This window comes from Triturus cristatus, chromosome 4_1 (genome assembly GCF_964204655.1).
Source record: "Triturus cristatus chromosome 4_1, aTriCri1.1, whole genome shotgun sequence".
NCBI classification, from domain to species: Eukaryota; Metazoa; Chordata; class Amphibia; order Caudata; family Salamandridae; genus Triturus; species Triturus cristatus.
Window position 1 is genome coordinate 72,394,814 of NC_140585.1, and position 12,326 is coordinate 72,407,139.

The 12,326-nt window shown below is 51.7% G+C and overlaps 1 protein-coding gene across 1 annotated transcript in view; it reads left to right on the top strand.

The window, feature by feature from the left end:
• The first annotated feature begins 1,527 nt into the window (after positions 1–1,527).
• Positions 1,528–12,326, top strand: part of SSH3 (slingshot protein phosphatase 3) — a 207,182-nt gene continuing 196,383 nt past the window's right edge. The window contains exon 1 of the mRNA XM_085651623.1: positions 1,528–2,020. Within this exon, the coding sequence (XP_085507749.1) occupies positions 1,961–2,020 (60 nt within the window). The 5' untranslated portion in view covers positions 1,528–1,960. The remainder of the gene's footprint in view (positions 2,021–12,326) is intronic.

The following is a 12,326-nucleotide window of genomic DNA, read 5'->3' on the forward strand; positions in this document are numbered from 1 at the left end:
TTCAAGACAAGAATGCTTTATTGACATAACGTCCAAGTGCACGCACCCCCTCCCTCGTCTCCCCAACGGGCGCTGGCCTGGTTCACCTCCCAGCACCCCTGGCGTTCCCAGCTGTCTCTCTGCAGCTGTCTCTTCGGCTTCCTGAAGGCGGTCTCCTCTTCCCCCTGCTACTCCCGCGGTCTCCCGGCCGCCTGTCTCTTCGCCTCCATCTGCCGCCTCGGATTTCTGCAGGCTGTCTCTTCGGCTACGATGGGTCTACACCAGGTCGCTGCTGCCCTGTTGTCGCCTCTGTTCTCTGCAGTCATTGTCTTCAACACCAGCAGTCTCCTCTGTCCCTGAATCCTGTCTCCTCGCCTCCAGCGGTGTCCTCTGTCACGGAATCCTGTCTCCTCGCCTCCAGCGGTGTCCTCTGTCACTGAAGCCTGTCTCCTCTATCCCTGTAGCCCGTGTCTTCGCCTCCAGCTGTCTCTTCTCCCCCTCAGCTTGTATCTTCGCCTCCAGCTGTCTCGTTTGCCTCTGCTGCCTGTCTCTTCGCCTCCAGCTGTCTCGTGTGCCTCTGCAGCCTGTCTCTTCGCCTCCAGCTGTCTCGTGTGCCTCTACAAACTTTCACCTCTCCCTTCAGGTGTCTCTTCAGTTCCCCGTAGCCCGTCTCTCAGGCTCCATCTGCCTCCTCTGCCACACGTATACTGTCTCTTGCCCCCTTTCTTCCGCCCCTCCCCCTTCGTACTACCAGCTCTCATCTGTTCCCTGTAGCCTCCTCTGCCCAATGTCTGCTCAGCTGCCTGCATCTGTCTCCTCTGTCCTCTCCGCCTCTGCTGACCGTGCGCCCTCCCCCTGGGACTCCCTCAGACCCTCCCCTGGGGGCGGTGGCACGGCTTTCTGCAGTCTCATTGCCCTGCATCTCCCGTCGTCTCTTTGAGGCGTCTCTCAGCCCCTCCCACTGACTCTTTTTTAGACGGTTGGAGGGGGGGTGTCTCGTATTCCTTCTGCCCCCCCCTCCCCCCAAAAAAGGGTGCATGATGTAGTCTGATGGCCCTTCAGTCCCTCTGTATCCTGCACCATCCCGGCCTCCGTGAGCCCCCCACCCCCCAGCTCTCTGGGGACTCTCCTCCTATGCCTCGCGCACTCCTGTCCCCCATTAAAGTGTCTTCACCAGCACTGGGGCCTCTCCAAGGAGGGGGCACTGTCTCGCAGTCCCACTGTATACTGCACCCCCTCCCTGGGGTATCCTTCAGTTTATGCACCCCAGTTCCTACCTGGGGTGCTGTAGTTTCTGTTTGATTCCACATCCGCCCCTCTCCTGCTATAGGCGGAGCACCCCTCCCTGGGGCCTCTTACTCACCCCCCCCCCCCCCAATACACACTTCAGAACCGTCCCCCTGGGGGCGCTGTTTTTAAGCCCCTCAGTCGCCGTATCATACCCCGGGCTGCTGCCCTCATCCTCTCAAGTTCCCCCTTGGGGGCCCCTCCCCTCCCGGGGCGGGGCGGGGGTGGGGGTGGTTTCTGAACCGGAGATCCTCGACCCACGGCCCGCCCTTCCTGGTTAAACTCCGTGAGAAGAAACTTTTGGTGTCGGGGCCTCGGGGTGAACGAGCCGAAGTTCCAGCTGAAAGTCCCCTAAACTTAAAAGAGGGTCGCGAACCCCGGAAACTGCCCCAACTGAGGATCCGCGGAACTCGTGACACCTCTGGAGAGCACAAGACACTCTTGGCCCCAGGACCCCGAGGACAGGACCGAGCTGGCACCGTCACCCACGTGAGGTGCGTGGGCTGCTGGGCAGGGGAGCACTGGCACGTTGGAAGCCGTCCAAGGCCCGGTGTGGCATAGTGCCCGGATAAGGATGCCCACTGAAGACTGGGAGTACCCGTCGAGGCGCTGCCGGTGACGAGCTGCGGTCGGAAGGTGCCAGTCCGAGAGAGGGCGAAGGGCATCCCGTCTACGGGCAACGGCGCCTGGCACGATGGCTCTCATCACCCTCCATCGGTCGCCCTCGGGCAGCGGGCACTCGACGCCCACCAAGGTGAGCGCCTCTGGGGGTGGGAGCCGGGGCACCCACTATAGGCGAAGGGCCCCTGGGCACGAGGTTTCGTGAAGTAATTTATTAATGTTCCGTTTTTGCCCTGGCACGCTGGTGTATCAGCGCTTTGAAATCGCCCTCAGTTTGGCAAATGGGTACACGGGGGGGGGGGAGGGATAACGAGACATTGGTATGTGGTTTTATATAGCACAGTGTTCGCAACCCTTCGTCTTTTTGGCACCTTGTGTTCGTTTTTGCTAAAATGTTGTTGTAGGTTTACACAATGGGGGTGGTTAATTATAGATGGGGTGCTCACTTCACTCCACGTCATCACGGATACTTTCTAGCCCTGGCTTTCGTGTGATAACCCGATGCATTCTGGGTGTTGTAGTCGTTCAGTGTGAGGGTTACCTGTGCGTTAGCTGCTCTTCTATAGCGGGGGTGGGGGCTGGAGTGAGACTGTTACCTGTGCTTTGGGTGATTTTTTTTTGAAAACGTATTTTTATTGCAGAATTAAGTATGAGAACTCCATAATAACTTCCCATGCCCACAATGTGTCCCAAAGGCTCGCATCCTTGTAACACTTTACACAGCCATTCAGCCCACATCCCGGAGGCTGGGCGGCACAACATTACTGGCCCCTAAATATCATAACCAGACTGACCCCATCACCTGTGCTTTGGGTGATGCAGGCGTGGGGCTGTGCCCTGGAAAGGGGGGGAGGGGGTATGGTGAGTGTTAAGTGTGCCTTGGTTCTTTAGCTTGTTCTAAAAAAAAAAATGTCTGTTGACCTGCTGTTTGTAAGAAGAAAAAGTACCTATGCTTTAACTTAAGAATGATTGTACTTACCTGTGTCAACCTCCGGTGTATACATCCGCATATCACCTCAAATACTGAAAGTAACTGAAAAGTAATCTTATTGTATTTTAAACTATTTTAAAAGTAATACAAGCCTGTAACCGATTCCAGCACAATCCGCAATTGCGTTTCTGTGTACAGCTTTGCACTTGGAAGTATTTCTTACTTGCCTGTGCCAGGTCCTGCTTGGTTCCAGAAATAAAACATAAGTGGACCTTTTTTTATACTTACTCAGTTGGTCTGGATTCTGTCTCTGAGTGTGTGCCATCAGTCTTGATTGAGTGAATACAATAAATGCTTAACACAACCTCCGGGCAAGCCTAACTGCTCGCCAACACTACCACAAAGAGTACTGTTAGTACTTGTCAAATGTACCCTCTACTATACCTCTGGGGACTCCCTGGACTCTGTGCACGTTATACCTTACTTTGGTATAGTATATACAGAGGCAGCATCCCACAATTCCTACAGCCGATCACACTTGTTTAGCCGTTCACGCCTACAGCCGATCACACTTCCCTGTTCACTCCTACAGCCGATCACACTTGGTTACCTGTTCACTCCTACAGCCGATCACACTTGGTTACCTGTTCACTCCTACAGCCGATCACACTCGCTTACCTGTTCACTCCTACAGCCGATCACACTTGGTTACCTGTTCACTCCTACAGCCGATCACACTTGGTTACCTGTTCACTCCTACAGCCGATCACACTCGCTTACCTGTTCACTCCTACAGCCGATCACACTTGCTTACCTGTTCACTCCTACAGCTGATCACACTTGCTTCCCTGTTCACTCCTACAGCCGATCACGCTTGCTTACCTGTTCACTCCATACAGCCGATCACGCTTGCTTACCTGTTCACTCCTACAGCCGATCACGCTTGCTTACCTGTTCACTCCTACAGCCGATCACACTTGCTTACCTGTTCACTCCTACAGCCGATCACACTTGCTTACCTGTTCACTCCTACAGCCGATCACACCCGCTTACATGTTCACTCCTACAGCTAATCACACTTGCTTACCTGTTCACTCCTTACAGCTGATCACGCTTGCTTACCTGTTCACTCCTACAGCCGATCACGCTTGCTTACCTGTTCACTCCTACAGCCGATCACGCTTGCTTACCTGTTCACTCCTTACAGCCGATCACGCTTGCTTACCTGTTCACTCCTACAGCCGATCACGCTTGCTTACCTGTTCACTCCTACAGCCGATCACGCTTACCTATTCACTCCTACAGCTGATCACACTTGCTTACCTGTTCACTCCTACAGCCGATCACGCTTACCTATTCACTCCTACAGCTGATCACACTTGCTTACCTGTTCACTCCTACAGCCGATCACGCTTACCTGTTCACTCCTACAGCCGATCACGCTTACCTGTTCACTCCTACAGCCGATCACGCTTACCTGTTCACTCCTACAGCCGATCACGCTTACCTGTTCACTCCTACAGCCGATCACACTTGCTTACCTGTTCACTCCTACAGCCGATCACGCTTACCTGTTCACACCTACAGCCGATCACGCTTGCTTACCTGTTCACTCCTTACAGCTGATCACACTTGCTTACCTGTTCACTCCTTACAGCCGATCACGCTTGCTTACCTGTTCACTCCTTACAGCTGATCACACTTGCTTACCTGTTCACTCCTACAGCCGATCACGCTTACCTGTTCACACCTACAGCCGATCACGCTTGCTCACCTGTTCACTCCTTACAGCTGATCACACTTGCTTACCTGTTCACTCCTACAGCCGATCACGCTTACCTGTTCACTCCTACAGCCGATCACGCTTACCTGTTCACACCTACAGCCGATCACGCTTGCTTACCTGTTCACTCCTTACAGCTGATCACACTTGCTTACCTGTTCACTCCTTACAGCCGATCACGCTTGCTTACCTGTTCACTCCTTACAGCCGATCACGCTTGCTTACCTGTTCACTCCTACAGCCGATCACACTCACCTATTCTCTCTTACAGCCGATCATGCTCACTCGTTCACTCTTACCGCCGATCACGCTCACTCGTTCACTCCTACAGCCGATCACGGATCACGCTTGCTCGCACGTTTACACCTGCAGCCGGTGATATTTTCACGACAGTTTCGAGGAATCGCCAAGCCCGAATCCCAAATGAACCTCTGGCAGGGACCTGCGCTTTCATGGCATTTTTTTCCTCTTCTAAATTGCGAGAAAAAAAACGGTCACAGTATTCGTGTGGGTTCAACCCTCACCAAAACACCAACTTTTTTTGCACGAAAATTCTCATGAAAAACTTTTTTTTTTTGGAAAGAATTTTCGACCAGTCAGTAAGATTTTGCTGTTTAGAGAATTCCACTGTTGACAAGCATTTCCAGTCATATTTATATTTTTGCCAAGCCCTGATCCTTTGACCGCCTGCAGGATGTGAATAATTTTCATAATCTCAAGAGATTCGTGAAGGGTTGCTAGAAAAGGTGCCCCCTCCCCAACACGAAGTTTAGTAGGCTTTACCCTATGGTTCCAAGTTTCACCAAACTCCAACCCTTCTGCCAAGAAACCAGCAAAGCACGCACTGGTAGTGAGACACGAAGACCTACCAGCCCCAGGAACATGTCCCTGGCCTGAAGTAACAGCCCCTGTAGACGCTTGGCTCACGTGAGCTGAGCTCGCCTGACTGCTTGTGCAAACACAGATCACACTGGCAGAACACAGATCACACTGGCAGAACACTGATCACACTGGCACTAACAATAAAACGCACAGTCTGCCTGGTTGGATGCCTCGCAAAACCTACGGTCACTCACAGCAGGTGACCGCGGCGACCTGGCGATGACCAATCAGCAGTGCTTAATTTGTCAAAGAATAAAATAAACAAGCATTTGCAATGCAATAGGTCTCGCATTCACGCGAGTTTAAGCTATTAGTATTGTAATTGACAATGCCGTTTATTTATGTTTTAAAACCCAAAACATAAATAAAAGGCATTGTCCTTTACAATGCTAATAGCTTATTTAATTTTTATAGCACGCATTTGCAGTGTAATACGTCTTGCATTTGCAAGATTTTAAGCTATTTTCATTGTAAATTACAATGCCTTTCATTTACCCGTTTTAAAAACAACATATAAATAAAAGGCATTGCCATTTACAATGCCAATAGCTCAAACTCTCATAAATGCGAGACCTAATGCATTGTAAATGCTTGTTATACTTGCCACTAAGACAATTTGTTGTTTGTATCAAAGCAGATGGGGACATGTTGAGACTGGATGCAGGGAGAGACTAGGATTGATTCAGACAGAAAAATAATCAGTGGCAAAGCCAGTAACTGATGTCGAGCCCAGATTACAGACAGATGCAGACGTAATACGTGAGGGGCGGAGCAAGCTGAGGCGAACCTCATGCTCGAGTCTAATGCTCCCCCCGCAGCCTGAGTCCCATGAACCCCTGACCAGTACCCCGCACGACACGCCGGCTACAGGTCACGTTGCAGCTTATTTTAGCCAACAATTGGGTTAAGCTCATAGGGTGTCAGGAAGAGTGTGGCTGCCGATAGCTGGCAGCTGCAGAGTAAGGGCCACCGGTGGCCCACAGAGTAGGCCCGACTAGGATCGGGGCAGCCTGTGGACTCGCCGGGTGCGCCCCACTCATCCAGCAACTCAGTGGCACAAGGCAAAGGGGCCAGGACATTTTAAACCAGCTTTTACAAAAAGAGGAAAGAAAAAATATACATATGTAAATAAATAAATAAATCCTCAGTGCAGCTCCAGCTCTAGAGGCTTTTTCAGCGTTTTTGTTTTCCCATACTCCAGCCATACTTAGGCTTTATACCTGCAACAACAGTATTGACAGTAAGGACTTTATGCACATTACTGGAAATTGGAGACTGCATATAATTTGGGATTACCAATCAATTAGCACCACGGAGACCTCAGTAGGGAGGCGGCAGAGGAGGCCGGGTAATGGCGCATGGAAGAGAGGCTACAGCGGGGGCGTGGCTGCCTTGGAGAGCAGACAGACATTGTCTGCTGATTGTTCTTGAATACAGAAGACCGAAATACCAGAGAGGAGGGCAAGTACGCTAGTACTCCAGCAATTCAAGGGTCAGCACTTCGCAAGTAGAGCAGCAGTGCGAAACCATCCCTACCCCGTGAATCTCTGCGTCTGCAATCCCTGCCGTGGGTCTATCTGCTCTCATAGCACCAGGGTAACCTAGAAGAGCCTCCCGTGAAGAGTCCGTAAGTATCCGGTGCCACCAAATTCCCAACTTCTCTGGCGGTAATTGTAGTCTGCTGCCACAAAGTGCATGCCCTGCTCCCCTGCCAGAGCAGCCTGGCTAGAGCTGGGTGCGGCTTGCCGATGTAGGTTGGTGTGCCCCATCGAGCCTTGAAGCTTTGGAAACGCGGCTCGGCGCAAGGCACAGCAGCATAAACGGAATAGGAAAGTCGCTGCAATGCCCCTCCTCTGGTTCACTCTGGATTGAGAATCGAGGACGGAAAAGAAGTCTTTAAGGTACAGAGGTCCTCGTCAGACAGGCTATTTTGAAGTAGCAGACCCAGAGGATATAAAGGGAAATGCCGCCGAAAGGAAAAACACACTGGGCTAATAAGGGACAGAAAGATGCCACACCAAGAAAGTGCAACAAGCATTGGCCGTGAAAGAGAATGAGCCACACGGGTAACATGGAGGGGGGGAGGGGCGGTCAGTGCTAAAGCAACACAGGGAAGGCTGGCATATGGTGAGCACTATCGCGGCCGCTTTGATGTTCTCAGCTGCCGCACGGCTCACTGAGAACATCAAAGCGGCCGCGATCAGCTGGCTGACAAATGGTACGCGCGCCCGGTGCACACGCACTGTAGTTGGGGGCCTGAAAAGCACTTGTTTCCACTTCCAAATCCCCGTTTTCTATAGCTCTCGCCAGAGCAGCGCTAAAGCGCTGGCTCAGGCGAGACCTAAAAAAGCAGCCATGACCCTCCTCGACCTCTCCGCTGGGCATCGCCTTACCATCCGAAAGTTCTAGGAAAGCTTTGAGCATGTTCCCCATCAGACCCCACTCCCAAGTCACAAGGCCCACTGGCCTGAGGCAGGAGTGCAGTCCTTCTAATCACATGCTTCCTGCACCAGTGGCGTAACATACAATGGTGGGGCCCCCATGCAGAATGGAATGAGGGGCCCCTGAGTCTTCAATATGCCCCATGTATTCATTGACCGTGGACTGAAGGGGGCTCCCTGAAGGGCTGGGTCCCCCCTGAACTGCATGGCCCTGCATTACGCCCCCGGTCTGCATGGTCACCCCCTTATCTGGGACCCACGTCACCCCTTAGGACAGAGGTCTTCAAACTGGAAGGCGCCCCCCTCCAGGGGGCCCTCAAGTGATACCGGGGGGGGGAGGGAGGGGTGGCAACAGGTTCTAGCCAAAAGAAGCGTTATGCTGATAACACTGCTTTGTCTTCAGGAGAAAAGGTCACGGGCCATGGCTGACATCTCTTGTTCTTTTATATCCTGGCTGGGAGAAGGTGTCCAAACGGAAAGGACTCCAAATGTTCTTCAAAACCCCACACCCACTGCTAATAATCGCACTGTGGCAGTGCCAGGGCTGTGTCGGCAGGCCTCTGCAGCTTGCATCACACATTGCCCCAGCCATGCTGCCAGAGATTGCAACAACACCACTACTAACCACCACACTCCTATCCGTGCGACAATTCGGACTATTCCAGGCTCCCAAGTTATAGAAATGGCTTGGACGGCAGCTAAGAGGTCATTTTTAATATATATTAAATCAATAATAGTGTTGTTGTGATCATCTCTAAATTAGCTAGACAGCGCCACCTTGTGGCAGACTGTCTCAGGCACCAGTGTTGACAATTAAGTGCACCGTCTCAAATTAAGCACTGAACTGTGGATACTTTTACACCTCAGTAAGGCCTGTCTGACCAGAATAGTATGTTTGGCTGTCATGTTTGTTATTGCATTTTTTAAATGGTAACAGAACTTAACTCAAATGTTTTAATAAGTCTAGACATATTTAAACATTGCCAGTTTAATAGAATAATTGTGAACATTTTTTGAGGGGGGGGGGGTGATTTTATTTATTTTTATTTTTTTTCCCTTTATTTTTTTTCCTAGGGGAGGGAGAGGGGTGGCATTAAAAAGATTTGAAGTCCACTGCCTCATTAAAGACAGCCTTCGAGGCCCACTTAGCTAACCGGGATCCCTCATCACAGGGCTGTCCCTCTCCAACCCAAACGCTGATTACATGGCCCACCACCTTGCGCCAGAGGTACTGCCCAGCTACAGGAAGTCCACCAGCCTGGAAATAATAAATGTTACCACCAGTAGAAGCAACAGTGCATCGGGCCTGGGCGCTGCACCTCAAACTGGGCTTCTGCGAAGCCCTGTGCACAACCTCGGACACACACCGAACCATTCCATCTTAACGCATGGACACACTGGGCAGTTGCCCAGGGGCTCCAGGAGCATAGGGGCCCCATGCAGACCAGAATTTAATGCTAATTTTCCTTTAAATATTTTTATTCCTGTGAGTGGTTTTGTAGGCGGGGCCCAGCGCACTGCTTTGTCCAGGGTGGTTTTGTAGGCGGGGCCCAGCGCACTGCTTTGCCCGGGGACCTATAATGCTGTTAAGACGACCCTGCACCGAAATCACAGCAGGCAGTAAAACTGGCCCTGGGCTGTGCAAATATCCGGCCTGGCTAGACCTGCTTTACAGGCTTGGCCACCCCCACCCATGAGTGAAGTAAGGCCATTTAAGCTCCTCTGCCTGCCCACGAAGAGGCGAGCACCTGGGCTGCCATCAATCACTACCCACCCCACGCCCTGAGCTCTGGAGTGCAAGCAGAGTCACAGCATGGCTAAGAAGCTCCTCGAAGCCAGAGGCCCGAAGCCTGGCACATCCTCTGCCCAGACGCCATCCTGCGCCGTCCTCCACCCCAGCGGTGACCAATGTAGGGTTTTTAGGATGACCACAGACTATGCAAATGAGTTCTGAACCTTTCTCTTTTAGTTATGTCTTTTGAAGTTCGACCTCCTCTCAGGCTCGCGCCGGGACACGCCTCGGAGTAGTTGTGCGCTCTACAAATTTAATAATAATTTAGATGCCTTGTATGTAATGTATATTGTGTGGATTTCTGACAAAAGCATCATGGACCTTGTCAGCCAGCCATGCTGCAGCGCTCTGACGGCACTCCCTTGGGGAGAGAAGCTCTCCAGGGCTGTGGGAATCCACCACTCAGCAGCCAACATCCCCAGCGCCCGAGACCCTCACGGGTGATTTGCCGTGCTTTGTAAATGATTGATTGCGAATCGAGAGACATGAGGGGTGGACAACATTCTGGGGTGCTTAAGTCCACCATGAAGGACTCCACCTTGGAGCTACCTCTCAAGCCGCCCCATGTTGGATGCACCAGAAGCACATTCCTTTTGATTTGATGACTAGTAGTATTCCACTGCTCACAATCAAGGAACTACTTTTTAGGTCGCGCCTACATATCGATGCACTGCGAGATGTACTGTTTACGATTCATTAGGCTTACAACAAGCCCACTGCATGCCATTAGTCGTTTTTGTTGTCACTCTCAATTGCAATCTTTAGATTGCTTCGCTCCGGAAGGGTTTTCTTCCTTTCTTGTATTAGCTCCTCCCTGGAGCATGGACCAACTACATGCGTTCTTCCTCCTCTTCTTTTTCTTCTTTTTGCAATGTGCTATTCCCGCCACTCTATGCCACTCTACTGTACACCATGCCATTCTACTTTACCCACTCTATGCCACTCCACTCTAAGCCACTCTATAATAATAAGCACGTTTATAAACCGCATGGTTACACTCACTAGTGTGTCCCCGCGCTGCGCCTAATAGCGACTCATCTGGAGCAGTACTGTAACCCCCCTTAGAGGGGAGCCTACGGGTGGAAGAGCCATGTTTTCAGTCTTTCGCGAAAGAGCGATTCCGATGGCTCCATCCGGAGATCAAGGGGGAGGTCATTCCAGTTCTTAGCCGCCAGATATCGGAAGGAGCGGCCGCCCATTCTCGCTCTTTTAATGGTCGGGATTATGACTTGTCCCGTCCCCCGAGATCTCAGATGGCGGTTTGGAATATAGTGGGATAGTAGGTTGTGCAGATAGGTAGGCTCTTTCCCCTTCAGAATCCGGTGGCTGACACACAGTGCTTTGAAGAGGATTCTCTCCCTAATTGGGAGCCAGTGAAGGGCTGCGAGGGCATTCATTGAGGACGCTCTCCTGGGCAGCATCAGAACAAGTTGGGCCACCGCGTTCTGAATGCATTGAAGTCTCTTCAAACACTTGCTACTTGCTCCCAGGTACAGCAAGTGCATTTCCGTAATCCAGGTGTGAAGTTACTAGCGCATGGACGAGGGTCTTTCTAGCTGCCACGGGAAGTACATCTAGGGTCTTCCGAAGCCCTTTCATTACTCCGAAGCACTTCCCGGCTACCAATCTGGTGTGATTCTCGAGCGAGAGCTTGGTGTCCAGCAACACCCCCAAGTTTTTTAACCTGATCGCTGGGGGGTGGAGTAGGGCCCAGGGTCTGTGGCCACCATGAAGAGGACCATATCGAGGCAGTGTTGCCCACCACCAGAACCTCCGTTTTGTTACCATTAAGTTTTAAACAGTTACTCGTCATCCATGATGCCAGTTCCTGTAGACCAGTAGAGAAATTGGTGGCCGCTTCTTTGTGGGATTGTGTCAATGAGACCAAAAGTTGCGGGTCATCCGCGTATGACATGACACTGACGCTATTGTTGACAATAATCTCCGCCAATGGGGCGTATAGAGATTAAAGAGAGTGGGGCTGAGTATAGAGCCTTGGGGGCGCAACTCTGCCACTCTACTCTGCCATGCCACTCTACTCTGCCATGCCACTCTACTCTGCCACGCTACTCTACTCTGCCACGCTACTCTACCCTAATCTGCCACTCTACTCTGCCACGTCACTCTACTCTGCCACGCCACTCTACTCTGCCTTGCCACACTATTCTGCCACTCTAATCTACTCTGCGCCGTGCCGCTCTACTCTGCGCCGTGCCGCTCTACTCTGCGCCGTGCCGCTCTACTCTGTGCCGTGCCACTCTACTCTGTGCCGTGCCACTCTACTCTGCGCCGCGCCACTCTACTCTGCGCCACGCCACTCTACTCTGCCATGCCATACTGCGCCACTCCAGGCTGCGCCACTCTACGTCACTCTACACCACACCATGCCATTCTACTTTACACACTCTATGCCACTCTACTCTAAGCCACTCAATGCACTCTTCAGCGCTCTACACCACACCTCTCTACTCTATCCTCTTTATGCCACTCTAGTCTAAGCCACTCTATGGCCTTCTACTCTATGCCACTTTAATTTACTCTATGCCGGTCCACAAAATGCCACTCTTCCGCACTCTACGCCACTCTACTCTATACAACTCTGAGTAATTC